We start from the raw sequence: 13118 nt of genomic DNA, 5'->3' as shown, positions 1-13118 counted from the left end.
GTGGGGGGCGCCCGGCCCCGTGGGAGCCCTGAGAGGCTCGGCCATCAGAACACCGGGGTCACGGCTGGGGAGGGCCACCTGAGCCCGGCGCTGCCCCTGATGGCAGCAGTTTTCTGATTTTTTTTTTGAGAGATTTTTTACTATAGGGTACATGTGCTTGACAGAGAGACAGAAAGTAAGAAATCACCCCCAGGGGATGGCCATGTCGCAATCCCTTCTCCATTCTCCTCTTGGGATCTTGGGCATGCACGAACGCCCAGCAAGAGGTTTAAGCCGCTGGGTCTGGGCCGCGAACCGCGATCAGCTAGGTGGAAGTCCAGGTCCAGCGATGTAACCATTATGCCATCTGCTGGTCCCAACTTTTTTAAAATGCACGTTTTTGTTGGGCCTTAACTTCCACAGGGTCAAGTGCATGCCTCACAGCCCTAGATGGAAATCTGCTCCCGCGCCCCTTCCGTTCCTTGCCAGTTTTAAAGCTACTGCTAACCAGGGGAACCACAGCGCTGGTGGCTGTGCAGCCGCAGGTGGACATGCCTGTCCCCCAGTGCCAACGGGGAGAGAGCCATCAGTCTGGCCTGGTGGCCCGGCGACTCCCAGAGGGCGGCTGTATCAGGACCACCGTGAGCTCCTCTGCCCGTGGGAGGCGGGGAGGCCCTTACCGGTCCCCCGACTGGGTGATGAGGCGGCGGCAGGTCTCCATCTGCACATCCAGGCCGCGCTTCATGCTGCACATCTCCATGTACTCGTGCAGGTGCCGGTTCATGTCGTTCTTGGCGGTGGCCAGCTCCAGCGCGCGTCGCTGGGTGACGGCCCGGAGCCGCCAGCAGGCGGGGCTGCCCTCCCCACCGGGACAATGGCCTGGCAGCCCCGGCTGAAGGCTCAGACTTATAAGGTCAGATGGGGGCCGGCAGCTGGTGTGGTGTTTCTCGCTTTCCCTTTCTCTCTCTCTGTCTCCGGTCAAACTTAAAAAATAAATAATAATAGCAAATAAAATTAAATAAACAATTCTTTTTTTTAATTTTTGTGAACAATTGTTTATTTAATTTTATTTACTTGTTTATTTTAATTTGACCAGAGAGAGAGAGAGAGAGGAAAAGTGAGAAAGCAAAGGGCCAGGCCTGGACTTGAACCGTAGTCAGCCATGTGGGAGTCCAGCACCTGAACCACATCACCTGCCAGTCCCAAAATTAATAACTCTTTAAAAATTAAAAAAAAGCCAGACGAAGGCAGAAGGCACAGAACACACCACCTCGTGCTTCTCCTGGGACTGCCGAGCGCGATGCAAAGGCGCGTGCTCCTCTGAGGCCGAGACAGCGACGGGCAGAGGGCTGTCCCCCGCAGGGTGCGTGCGCGCTGCCCGGCCCCCCGGCTCCCACCCGGCCCTGCGCCCCTGCCGTCTCCCTCCCTGAGTCACGAGCGGCGCTGCAGGCCCGGCACCGCGTCGGGCACCATGACCTAGCGGACTCGGGGCACCCGGGCCCGCCGCACTGCTCACAGGCCCCGGTTCTCAGCGCTCGTTATTAGGTTCACGTGAGCCTTCGCTCAGACGGCCGCACCCAGCGTCCTGCTGGCAACCGGGTGCAGCCTGACCCGCGTGTGTGAAAAGGCTGTGGGGTGTCCCTCCCAGGGCCCGTGGGGAGCCAGAAGGTTCTGAGGAGCGGGCGGGCCGGCCAGAGGCCGCCATGGTGCGGGCAGTCATTTGGACACAGAGCGGGCAGGGTGGAGAGGAGGGCTGCCCGGAGGTGCTGTGCCAGCTGCCTCGCCCAGAGAGGCAGCCCCCACATGATCTGCACCGCACAGAGGAGCCACCGTGCCCGGTCTCAGCTGGACAGAGGAAGAGACCGGTCACAGGGCCAGGCTCGCGAGATGGACAGGACAGTGGCATCGGGGTGAGGCGGGGCTGGAGTCGCACTCTGGTGAGTGTGGCGGCCAGCGCCGTCTGCAGCCGGGTCCTGCTGGCTCCCACGCAGCTGCAGCTGCTCAGCTCTCACTCGGATCAGCTGTGCCCCGGCTTCATCTCGGGGAAGCTGGAGTGGCAGGGGCTGAGGCCCTGAACCACGACTCGGGAAGGCAGGGAAGGAGGAAGTGGGCCCAATCATTTTCTCACATCCCGAGGCTAGGCTGGCCCTCGGCCTATCGGTGAAGGCAGCTACAGCTTGCCCGGCAACCTGCAGCCTGAATTCCAGCCTCAGCGGCCATGTGTGCCTACACCCCGGCGGGATGGCGACGCGGAGGACTGTGGTGTGCCCACATCCCACCGGAGGGTGCTTCCTCCCTCCCTCTCTGTTTCTCCGATAAGCACACGTGCCCTCTGGACTATTGAAAATAAAAGGGGCCCGCAGGTGGAAGGTGGCTGGGGCGCTGGACTCCCACATGACCAGCTGCGGTTCGAGTCCCAGACCCAGTGACTTGTTTTCTCACTGTCCTCCTCTCTCTCTGTGTCTCTCTGATGACTATAACAAGGTAAAAAGAATAATAAATAATTCTAAAAAAAAAAGAAAGAAAAAATACAAGGCGAGTACTACCACCAGGAGTCCCTGCCGATCTTTGTGTCCCCTTAATTCACGTTTCAAGCGGAGATGAGGAAGAAGACGACACGAGGCGAGCCGGGAGGCACCTCGAGCCTGCCTTGAGAACTCAGGACCACAGCGTGGTGAGAGGAGCGGCCAGGGACAGAGGAGATGGGAGGGAAGGGGGACACTGCCCGCCCACGCCGGGCCTCAGCTTTCCCATCCAGCAGTGGACCCTGGTCTGCATCTCCACCCCAGTGACCTGGGGGGTCAAAGGTCACAACGAGAGGTGCCTGGGTGCTCCAGAGGGACCAGCAGGCGTGTCACTGTGAGGCAGCCCCACCGTGACCTTAACGTCACTCTACTGGGAGAGAAAAGGAGGCAGAGAGCTGGGGACAGTGTGACATCCCCCTCTGGAGGCTCCTGTCTTCCTCATCGGGCCCCGTTGGACACTAGGCACTTCTGCTGCAGGGGGGGCCTGAGCGCTGACAGCAGCCCCGGACGGCCCTGACTGGGAGCAGCAGAGTGGAAACCTCAAACCTTAAATCCACCATCCGAGCACGGGAGGCAAGGGGCAGATAAGCAAGGAGGGAGGTGGGAAGCAGACGCTCGGGGCGTGGGGGCCACTCTCCCTCCCAGGACGTGCTAGGAGCGTAAGCGTGGCTGGGCCCCGGGGACAGCATCTGCCTGCCTGGGACACGACTCACGGGGTTGGTGTTCTGTTTTCTGCAAAGGACACATATACTCACTGGAGCCAGATGAGAGAGACAGAGGCACCCCCGCCAGCCAGGGAAGATGGCCGTGCCGCAACTCCTTCTCCTCTCATGAGTTTGGGCATGCATACACATGTGCTGAGCATGTTTTTCAAGCTGCCAGGCCTGGGACTCAAACCATGCAGCCAGCCACGTGGGATCCGGCTTCCTTAACCTCCAAGCCACTGGCTGGCCCCAAACACACAGGTGTTCCCAGGAGCTGGACTACGGGGTGTATGCTGGGAGAAGGAGTAAGTGGGAGAACGGCTTCTCGGCTTCCTTGGCAAAGCGCAGGCGGTGAGGGTGGTGAGAGCACGGGATGCTCCACGGGTCTGGGGAGAGGCTGAGAGTCCCGGAGGCCTGCGGGCCTCGTCCCCAGGTCAGGATGGCGCCATCGCACATACGGCAGGGTGGCCAAGGAGGGTCACGCACAACCTCCCCTGCTGCAGCCTCATGCTGCGGCTCCACATCCTGCCTGCAGCCCCCAAAGACCTCGCGGTTAAGGTAGAGCAACAGCTCCACTTGCCATCTCTAGAAGGTTCCTCAAGGATTGGGAAAAAAAAAAAAAAAAAAGGAGAGTCCTCCATTACCTCAAAGCTGAGCTGAAGAAACAAAGCCCAGGGGACCAGCAGTTAGCGTAACGGCTGCATCGCTGGAGTTTCACTTAATCACCCGGGGTTTGCCCGGACCCGGTGGCTTAAACTCACGCCGGGCGTGTGTGCGTGCGTGCCCAAGATCCCGAGAGGAAAACAGAAGAGAAGGAATTGCGGAATGGCCATCCCCCCCGGGGGGTGATTTCTTGCTTTCTCTTCCTCGGTCAGTCTGGCGAACGCACGCACCCTATAGCAAAAACCTCTCCAAAAAAAGCAAAAAGAAACAAAGCCCCGCCTATCCGGGTGCCACGGCACTGGCAGAGCCGGTGGTGAGACGTGGCCGCCAAGGTGCACTGACTCCCAGCCAGACCCGGCCTGCGCCGTCTGTGCACCGTTCCGGCTGATCTTCCAAATAACCCGCGGGAAGGTGCTGTTAGGACTCCATCTTTTTTGCTAGAGGAGACGTGTGCCCACCAGAGAGAGAGAGCAAGGGCAAGCTCCCCCATGGGAGATGGTCATGTCGCAACCCCTTCTCCTCCGTCTCCTTCCTGCTGGAATTTCAGCACACACACACACACACACACGCCCAGCATGTTTCTCAAGTCACTGGTCCAGGACTGGAACCACACGTGGGAACGTGGGATCTGGCTGCCTTACCCACCATGCCAAGGAGCCGGCTCAAGACCCCTGACTACAAACAAAGGAACAGGCTCAGAGGGAACAACCTATTAAGTGTGGCAGTGAGGGACGGCTGTGGTCTGCACCTGCCTGTGCTGCCTCAGAGCACGGGTCTGCAGAACCCCAGGGGAGCCACGCCGAGGCCGCTGCTCCCCACGCAGGGAGGAGCCCACCGTGCCGCCAACCCCTCCTGATCCCTCGGCCTCCAGCCCCGCTCCTACCTCTATCTGGTCGATGGTCTCCTGATACTCCTTCTCCCGGGTCTTGAACAGGGACTCGGTATCTTTAATCACCTTCTCCAAACTGTCCTCCTGCTGCTGGAGGGCCAGGGGGAGCCGGGGCAAGGGGGAGCAGGGAGGGGGTCCAGGGGAATCCAGAGGGCCAAGGTGGGAGAGAAAGAGCCTTGTTAAGGAAGCCGGAGGAGCGAGGGCGGAGGACACAGAGACGGAGACGCAGGTCAACTGGCGGCACACGGGGAGATCGGAGCGAGGCGGCGGGCGGAGGAGATGGGCGTGGAGCTGGCCAGGCGGGGGTGGAGGCGGCCGGAGGGGCGGTTACCTCTCCCTGGGCCTCTGCCGCCGCCATGGCATAGCCTGAGAAATCCTCCCACAGCAGCAGGGTCTCCTCCGTCTCCTCCCAAGTCAGGCTGTCACAGTCGTCCTCAAAATCATACTCCCTCCTAGAGACAGGGAACCCGGGTGTCAGGGCGGCTCCTGGCGGGGCTGCGGGGTCCGGCCTCGGGGCCAGCGCGGCAGCTGGGACTCACAGCTGGCTGAGCATGCGCTGCATCTCCTCGTTGATGCTGAGGGCCGTGCTCTCCTCCTCATCCCCCTCGGGCTGGCGGGGCCCGTCACTCTCCGACAGGGAGGTGTCCTCCTCGACAGCGGCCTTGCGCTCCCGCTTCCGCCCCCCCATGGATGGGACCTTAATGGGAGACAAGTGCAGAGACTACAGAGACGAGGCCGGGTGCATGAGGAGAGGGCGGCCGGGCGGGCGGGAGAAGCGGGGACCAGCAAGGGGGCAGACAGAGAGAGAAGACAGTTACGACGACGGCACACAGACAGGACAGCCACCAGGAGACGGATGGACAGACAGACGGGCCGGACGGGGATGGGGCTGCAGACCGAGAGGAAGAGAAAGGAGAGATAGAGAGAACAGAGCAGTGAGGTCGGGAAGTGGCCGGCGGGCCGACTAAGATGTGCGTACTGGCTCAGGAGCGCTATCTGTTAGGAGCCTTTCTGACGAGTCACTGAAGAGCAAGGGCAGGCTGGAGGGTGAGGGCAGTGTGCGCGAGGGCGGCGGGGCCGTCCGGGCCTGGAGAGGCAGTGGGGAGGAGCATGAGGTGGAAGAGACAGGAGGGCGAGGGCCGGGGCACGGGCGTCTGTGCGAGCCCAGCGGCTCCCACGGGGCGCGGGCCTGGGCGCCCAGAACCTGGGGCGGGGCATTAGTGAGCTCGCGTGAGAGCAAACTAACCAGCTTCTTCTGTGGACGCGGCAGAGGTGAAAGGAGAGAGGGCAGGGACAGACGGGAGAGACAGAGGAGGGAGACGGTGTTAGAGACGCTTCCAGAATCCTCTCGGAGGTGCTCCTGGCCCCCCAGCTTAGTCCCGCCGAGGACCCGGGAGGAGGCCCGCTGGCCGTGTTCGGGCCGCGAGACAGCCCCTGCGCCTGCCCGGGCCGTGGCGCACCTGGAACATCTGGATGACGTCCTCGCAGTTGCGCTGCTGGGCCAGGTCGCACAGCTTGGCCGTGATGTCGATGCGCCGGCAGATGTCCATGTCCACCTTCATGGCCTTCTCCTGGATCTTGGTGTCCAGCTCTGACAGGTTCTGCCGGGGAGCGGGGCGCAGTGACGTCCCCCATCACAGGTCACCGTCACCTCCTCCAGGATGGCTCTGGCCCCCTGAGCAGCAGCACTGTTCCTCCCAGTGGCCTCCCACGGTACGTGCCCACTTGCAAGGCTGCTCGAGCCTCCGGCCGGACGGGAACCCAGGGGCGGCCTGGGGCCGGGGCATGCAGGGCCTCCCTGGTCAGTCCTGCCCTCCTGGAACGTAGGTTCCCAGGCAGAGGGGGCCATGGGATTCTGAGAGGGCAAAGTGCAGCTGCCGCAGAGGCGGGTCTAGGCCCAGGCAGCCTGGCTCCCGGAGCTGGGCTCGAATGGCCTGACCACCCCGGGCAGTGGGGGCCTACAGCGTTCTGTGACCGGCCCCGGGCCTTCTGCTGCTTCTCTTTCTCTCGAATCAGGAGACAGGAAGGGGAGAAGAGCTGGACAGAGAGTGTGGCTGGGGGTGGGGGTGCGGCTGGGCCAGCCACCTGTGCCCTGCTTGACAGCTCCAGGGGCCACCCGGGGAGGGGCGAGCGGCACTCACGTTACTCATGAGCCCTTTGAAGACCACCAGCTCCGCTTTCAGTTGCTCCACCTTCATGGCGAGCTCCTCCTGGCAGGCATCGGCCTCCTGGGCTTCCTGCAGGAGCAGACCCAGCATCAGCGGTGGTGACACTGCCAACGTGGGACGGGGGGGGGCGGTGTGGGGCCTCGCCAAAGTGGCGGCGGGGGGGGGGGGGAGGTGGCAGTGCGATGGCACTGGGCCGCGGGCAGCTGGGGGACGCCGAGGGCAGCTCGGGCAGCGGGGCGGCCCTCACCTCCTGGAGCTCGCTCACACGCTCCTGCAGCTGTGTCCGCACCGTGTACTCCTCTTCCCACCTGGCGGCGTGGGTGAGAGCACAGGCGTGTGGGTGCAGAGCCCTTCCCGCCCCGCAGCTCCCTGCGGCCACCTCTCTGGCTCAGGCCCCAAGGCCTAGGCCCAGGTCCCAAAGTGGGGAGGAGCCGGGGACAGGCCTGTCTGCACGCCAGGCAGCTGCAGCTGTCGGGCGGTCCCAGCTTCCTGGCAAGTGCCAAGCTCCCCTGCGGCCTTCCGGAGCCTCCGGCCCGCACCAAGAACTATATTTAAGAGCAACGCTGCTGCCCTGGCGCTCTGCGAGGCCTGTCCCCCTTGGGCCCCAGCTCCACCAGCTGTCTGGCTGGCCTCATCACCCTCCTCCTGCCCACGCCAGACCGCCAGGCCCACCCTGCCCAGTCTCCCACCTTCAGTCGCACAGACGCGGTCCTGTCTCCCGCCTCCTGCCCGCACGTCTACCCGCTGCCCTGCCTCCTGCGGTACACTTAACCCTGTAAAGGCATCTGCGGGACACACACCGCATCGGCGGGGTTGGTCAGGAGCCGGGGGAGGCCACTCAAGTCCTTCCCCCAGAGCTCCAGAAGCTGCCCACCCAGAGCCCCAGAGGTGACAGGCCTGGCCTGGTGGTCACACATCCCCACAGCATTAACATAGTGGCCAGTGGGGGCCTGAGATTACCAAGTGTCCCTAACCCCTGGTCACCAGGTGGCAGCCTGGGATGCAGAACACAGAGACCCTTCTGGCTTCAGTGGGTGGGTGGGCGTCTCTCCCAGGCTGGGGAGGCCAGCGCCTCTCAGCACCATGGCAGACAGCGCCAGGGAGGCTCGGGGCCTGTACTCTCCCCACCCACGGGGTTTAGTGGGGGAGCACGTCTCAGGCCCTACTCAGACGCGCCATCGCTTCCAGAAAGGGTTCTCCAGGCTGAGGAGGAGGTTCTGCACTCTAAGGAAGGTGGCCAGGAAGGTGCAGAGGAGACAGCAAGAAAACCAAAACCAAAATCCTGGAGGAGCTCTGTAGCTAGGCCACGCCCTTCCTTCCCCGCCCCGCCACCTCCTCGGCCTGGCCCGCTCCCTCTCCCTGTCCTGGCTCTCCGTGCCCCCCCACTTGCTCGCTCAGCCTCAGCCTCAGCCGCACTGCAGTATTCCTAAGAATAACTCTCCGCATCACCTCGGCGCCCCTCCCGCTGGCAGGCAGGGTGGCTGGAGGAAGCAGCCAGCCCAGCCACCCCACAGTGGCTCCCCACACACCCCAGCCGGCTCCTGGCCCTCCTTGCTCCATGCCCCCCACCGCCCCCACTGTCCTTCCCGCTTTGGCTCGGGCATTCTCACTCAGACAGTCGGCCATGAAGGGCCCTAGTAGCATCCGGCTAAGATGCTCTTAGATAAGCCCGTGGCCCTTCTAGGCCTTGGTTTCTCATCTACAGCACGAAGGCTGAGGGTGTGGGGCCCCCGTGCCCCTGCAGAAAGCCCCGTCCCCACGTAGGGACAATCCCCTGGACCGGGTGCATCAGGGAGAGCAGACAGTACTACGTGACAGTGAGCCCAACAAATCTGGATGGAAACTTAAGTGAGACAGTTGGTTAAAGATGAAAATGAATGAGCTATTACAGGGCAAATAAATCTGAACAGCGGATCCTCTGCAAGCTCGCTAGAACTCTATTTGCTTCCCGGCTGGACCTTTGCACAAACATGTTCCTTTTGACCTCTATTCAAATCTGGCCTCACGAGGTGCCCTGAACCTGGGCAGAACTGAGCAATTTCTGTGTATTCTGCATTTGCCAAACCCCTCTCTCCCAAATACACTGTATCCCTGAGCTGAAGAGAGAAAGCAGGGGCTGCTCCTACACTGGGAAAACTGCGGCCCAGGAGCAAGGTCCCAGGAGGCAAGGGAGCTGAAACCGAGGCCAGGAGGCCTTCCCAGCTCGGTGCTCGGCTGTGCCCAGGCCTCTCAGGCCGGTACAGCTGCTGCAGCAGCCAGCACCGGGGAGGGGCTCTGGGTGGAAGAGTGAGCCACCACCAATGTCACGCCCCGTTCAATTCTGGCCACGGGGCCCTCCGCTGCAGGGCAGTAAGCTAGTCAACCCCTAGGGAGCAGCTCTCCGCGGCCCCGGACAGCTGGGCGAAGGACAAGCACTCTTTCATTAAAGAGAATAATAATAAATAACCCCGAGAACAGCAGTTGTCCCTGTGGCTAGGATGTCCCCAGAGCTGTCCACGTCCCACTGCTGACTGGTAGCTGAGGGCCGCAGGGCCGGGGCAGGCGCGGGCTGGTTCTGGTGGCACGTGAGTGATGGTCTGGGGAGAATTCAGATTCCCAAGGACACTTATGACACGGGCCACAACTAAGGGATCCAGCACGAGGAAGGCAAGCTGCTCTGACTCGGTTTCAGGTCCCTGAAGGTCACTCCCAGACCCAGTGGTCATTTCTCAAGAGCGTTTGGCCAGCCCTCGCCCACTGCCAGGCCAGACACGAACCCCTGCTCACTGGGCTGGCAAGGTGGTTCCCAGGCCGGCCCACCAGGGGTCACAGCGGCTGAGATAAGACAGGAGAGGAGGGCAGCAGACCGGAGCCTGCCCACTCCCTCCTCAGCCAGGGCCGGGCCGCAGTCCGCAAAGCACTGCTCTGCAGCTGCTCCTGCAGGGCCGGCTGTCACCTGTCCCAGGAATCCGCTGGGCCAGAGCCAGCGGTGACATCACATCCCTAACCCGGCCCCCAGCTCGGCCCTACAGCTGGCCCTGTGGCTGGGTGCCTCAGTCTTCCTGCTCAGAGTGCCCGGCCCGCCCTGAACCGGCCTGCAGTCACAGGGTGTGTCCATGTTCCCAGCTCTTCCCTCCTGGCGCCTCTGGCCGGCTCCCCCAGTCTTTGGCTCTTCTGCACCCAGACCCAGCACACCCTCAACCTTAGGACGACTACCAGCCCCTTCCCCTGGCCCTAGGGAATCCCAGTACTCTTTTCCTAGTCTTATGACTTACTCCAAGCCTTGCCCCAGGTCCCCAGAGTCTTCCCCATGGAAACGTCCATTGGCCCTCCACTGAGACCCCGGGCAGTGCCAGGGTTACCCACTGCAGGGTGCAGTTCCCTCGCACCACTTCCGATGTCACTGAACATGGCCTCTCACAGTAAAGCCGTGTGCTTTGCCTCCTGCTTCTGACCAGTGTGTGGAGCTTAACCTAAGGTTGCCCTGAGTGCTGGGGCAGCAGGGCAAGGGGACCCTCAGCCCCTCACACCTCACAAACCCCCAGTTACCGTCACCCTGCGGCCTAGATGAGACAGCACCAAGCCAGAAATAAAGTATGAATGTCCTTCAGTGTTCCGCTGGCAGAGCCCTCCTTCCTGGTCCCAAGTCCCACTTCTGTATTCTCTGTGGATTCTGGTCTGGCCTTCCCCATTCCTTCCAAGCGCTCCAATTACACAGCACAAGCTTCATTCACTGTGCCGCATCCGCCCGACTCTTGGGCCTTCTGCTCCGGAATCCCCCAATTCCAGACCCTGTCCCCACCTTGCCGGTCCCTACCTCCGCTTGTACTCGTCCCGCTCCCGCTTCACTTTGGCTAGCACGTTGTAGAGCGCACGGATCTCGGGGGTGATGGTGTCGATCTGGACGCCCACCCCGTCCGGGTGCACCCACGACAGGCCAGGCCCTTGCACCAGAGTGGGCTCCAGTCCCGGCCCGAGCCGGCGATTGTGCGAGAAGGACCAGATGGTGCCAGGCATGAAGCGGGCCGACGAGGAGTAGGCGGGGGAGGGGGCGGCCGGTCTGCACCGCCTGGTCCCGGCGAGCCAGGCCCCGCCGGCCCTGCTTACCCTCCTCCAGCGCCTGCTGCAGCTGCTTCTCCAGCAGCCGGTTCCGGCGCTCCAGCTCGTGCACCTTGGCCAGGAAGCAGCGGAACCGGAGGTTCAGAGTCTTGAGCACGTTGATGTTGGAGCCCAGGTCGTTGCGGAGCGCCATGGCGGCAGGGGGCGCCGGCCCCGGCCCAGGCGGCGAGTAGGCAGCGGGGCCGGCCGGGGTGAGCGGCGCCGGAGGCAAGTCCCCGCCCCCGGGATAGTGGTCGGCTCCCAGGGGGTCCCCCAGCGGCCCAGCCAGGCCCTGCTGCTCCTGCTGTAGGAGGAAGAGATTGGGGCCGAATAACGGATTCATGGCTGCGCCTTCTGCTGGGAGATGGAGCCCGGTGCAGGAGCAGGGATGGAGAGCGAGTGAGAGAAGCCAATGAGGCGCCTGCGGGACACGGACGGCCAATCAGACGGCTTTTCCGAGGGGCAGAGGTCGGGGGGCGGGGCGGCCGGGAGGAACCAATGGCAAGCCCCAGCCGGACGCCTGGCCTGGACCTTTCCGGGTCCGGGTCCGAGGCCGCGAGCGGCCCAGGAGCCGTGGCCAGCCCTCCCCTCCGAGGCCAGGTGGCATAAGCCGCAGGACCCCCGACCTCCACTGGCAAGACCACCTCCCTACACCCCTGGCACCCTCCTCCCTGCAGCGGCCAAACACCCTAGCTCTGACTCCCTGGCTCCTTGCTGGGCAGACCCAGGTGGCAGGAGCCTGGACCCACCCGACTTTTTAGTAGTACCCAACTGTCCCCTCTTCTGTGCCCAGTCCCACATTCCCACCTCTACTCTCGGAACAGCGCAGTCAGTATCCAGTCCCCTCAAAGAACACACAGTGACCAGTGGTTGTAAAAGGTGTATTAAAATTCAAGAGGGGAAGGGAAGCCATCTCACAAAGGTATACCCCATGAGGAGGGCTGGGCCGCCCCAGTCCTGTTTCCAGCCAGCCTTTTAGGACGGCGGCCGCTGGCTGTCAGCCCTGAGCTGAGATTTCCTCTTCTTCGCTGGGGGAGGCCGGCTGGGACGGAGGGGAGACACAGTGGGAACCTGAGGTCCCTTGGGGGTGCCATTCTGTTTCTGGAAGGCAGCTTTCTTGAAAGGCTTCCTTAGGGACCGCTGCTTTACCTTCTCAGCCCCTTTGGTCTTCCCAAGGGGCTGGACAGAGTCCTTAGGCAGAGAGGTGGCCTGGGTCTTGGACCGGGACGGCGCAGCAGGTGTTGGTGTGTCTGAGCCCTGGGCAGGGGCGCTCTGCTTCAGGAAGGCAGCTTTCTTGGCGGGCTGTAACTTAGGGGCCTGCTGCTTTGGTCTCCCAGCCACGTCAGGCGTTCTGATCACTCCAGCTTTTATGGGTGGCTGGCTGCCATCCCGGAACTCGGAGGGAGTTCGGGCCTTCCTGATGGAAGGTGTAGGGCACACTGCTGGGTCAGGCCCTTGGGAGACGCCGTTCAGTTTCTGGGAGGCAGCTTTCTGGGGATGCTGCCGTTCCTGGGACTGCCGCTTTGACTCTGCAGCCCTCTTGGCCTTCTTGGCTGCCTGGCTGCCGTTCTCAGACTTGGGAGTGTCCTGGCCCTTTGTGCTGGGCAAGCCTAAGTTTGTAGGAGGGTCAGTTGCAGAAGTTCCTGGAGTTAAAGTTAAACAGTTTGAGAAAATGTTTCATTTGACCAGAGAGAGGGAGAGGGAGGGAGTAAGAAGGCAAACTGCCAGGATCAGGACTTGAACCAGTCGGCCATGTGGGACTGGCCAGCCCCTCTATATTTTTCTATGCGAAAATGCGCCAAGACCTTTCTGAGGACCCAACAAAACATGGGATTGCGATCTCCACACAACTAGGACATGCCTTGGAACTGATGATCCTGAGTTATTATTTAATATCTCCTCCATACTACGTAATATCAGGTTACCTCATTCCTCTGAAGTTCTAGCTGAACCTTATTAAGAGAACAGATCACTGCCTGTTCCTGGAGCGAAAAGGTTTTTACTAGATGCTGCGCCCCCTGGAGGACAGCAGGTAACACAGCACTGAGGAGGGAGCTCTAGGCTTAAAAAAAAAAAAAAAAAAAAAAAAGAAACGGAAAAATTTTTTAAGGGG

The 13118-nt window shown here is 62.0% G+C and overlaps 2 protein-coding genes across 5 annotated transcripts in view; both read right to left on the bottom strand.

Moving 5' to 3' along the window:
* The window catches only part of IFFO1 (intermediate filament family orphan 1), a 12701-nt gene extending 1300 nt beyond the window's left edge, over positions 1-11401 (bottom strand). Inside the window, 10 exon segments of the mRNA XM_027769229.1 lie at positions 660-791; positions 4756-4850; positions 5092-5212; positions 5300-5457; positions 6007-6015; positions 6221-6361; positions 6902-6997; positions 7176-7236; positions 10725-10961; positions 10963-11401. Coding sequence (XP_027625030.1) covers positions 660-791; positions 4756-4850; positions 5092-5212; positions 5300-5457; positions 6007-6015; positions 6221-6361; positions 6902-6997; positions 7176-7236; positions 10725-10961; positions 10963-11348 — 1436 coding nt within the window. The 5' untranslated portion in view covers positions 11349-11401.
* Positions 11402-11869: 468 nt separating this feature from the next.
* The window catches only part of NOP2 (NOP2 nucleolar protein), a 13820-nt gene continuing 12571 nt past the window's right edge, over positions 11870-13118 (bottom strand). For 3 of the 4 annotated variants that reach the window (XM_027769215.1, XM_006170820.3, XM_027769214.1), the window contains one exon: positions 11870-12648. In XM_027769215.1, coding sequence (XP_027625016.1) covers positions 11981-12648 — 668 coding nt within the window. In that variant the 3' untranslated portion in view covers positions 11870-11980. The remainder of the gene's footprint in view (positions 12649-13118) is intronic. The other variant, XM_006170821.3, reaches the window with a different exon arrangement.

The sequence above is a fragment of the Tupaia chinensis genome, unplaced genomic scaffold (assembly GCF_000334495.1).
Source record: "Tupaia chinensis unplaced genomic scaffold, TupChi_1.0 Scaffold149011_1, whole genome shotgun sequence".
NCBI classification, from domain to species: Eukaryota; Metazoa; Chordata; class Mammalia; order Scandentia; family Tupaiidae; genus Tupaia; species Tupaia belangeri.
Note: the sequence above shows the minus strand (reverse complement) of the source record. Positions and strands in the feature narration are given on the sequence as shown.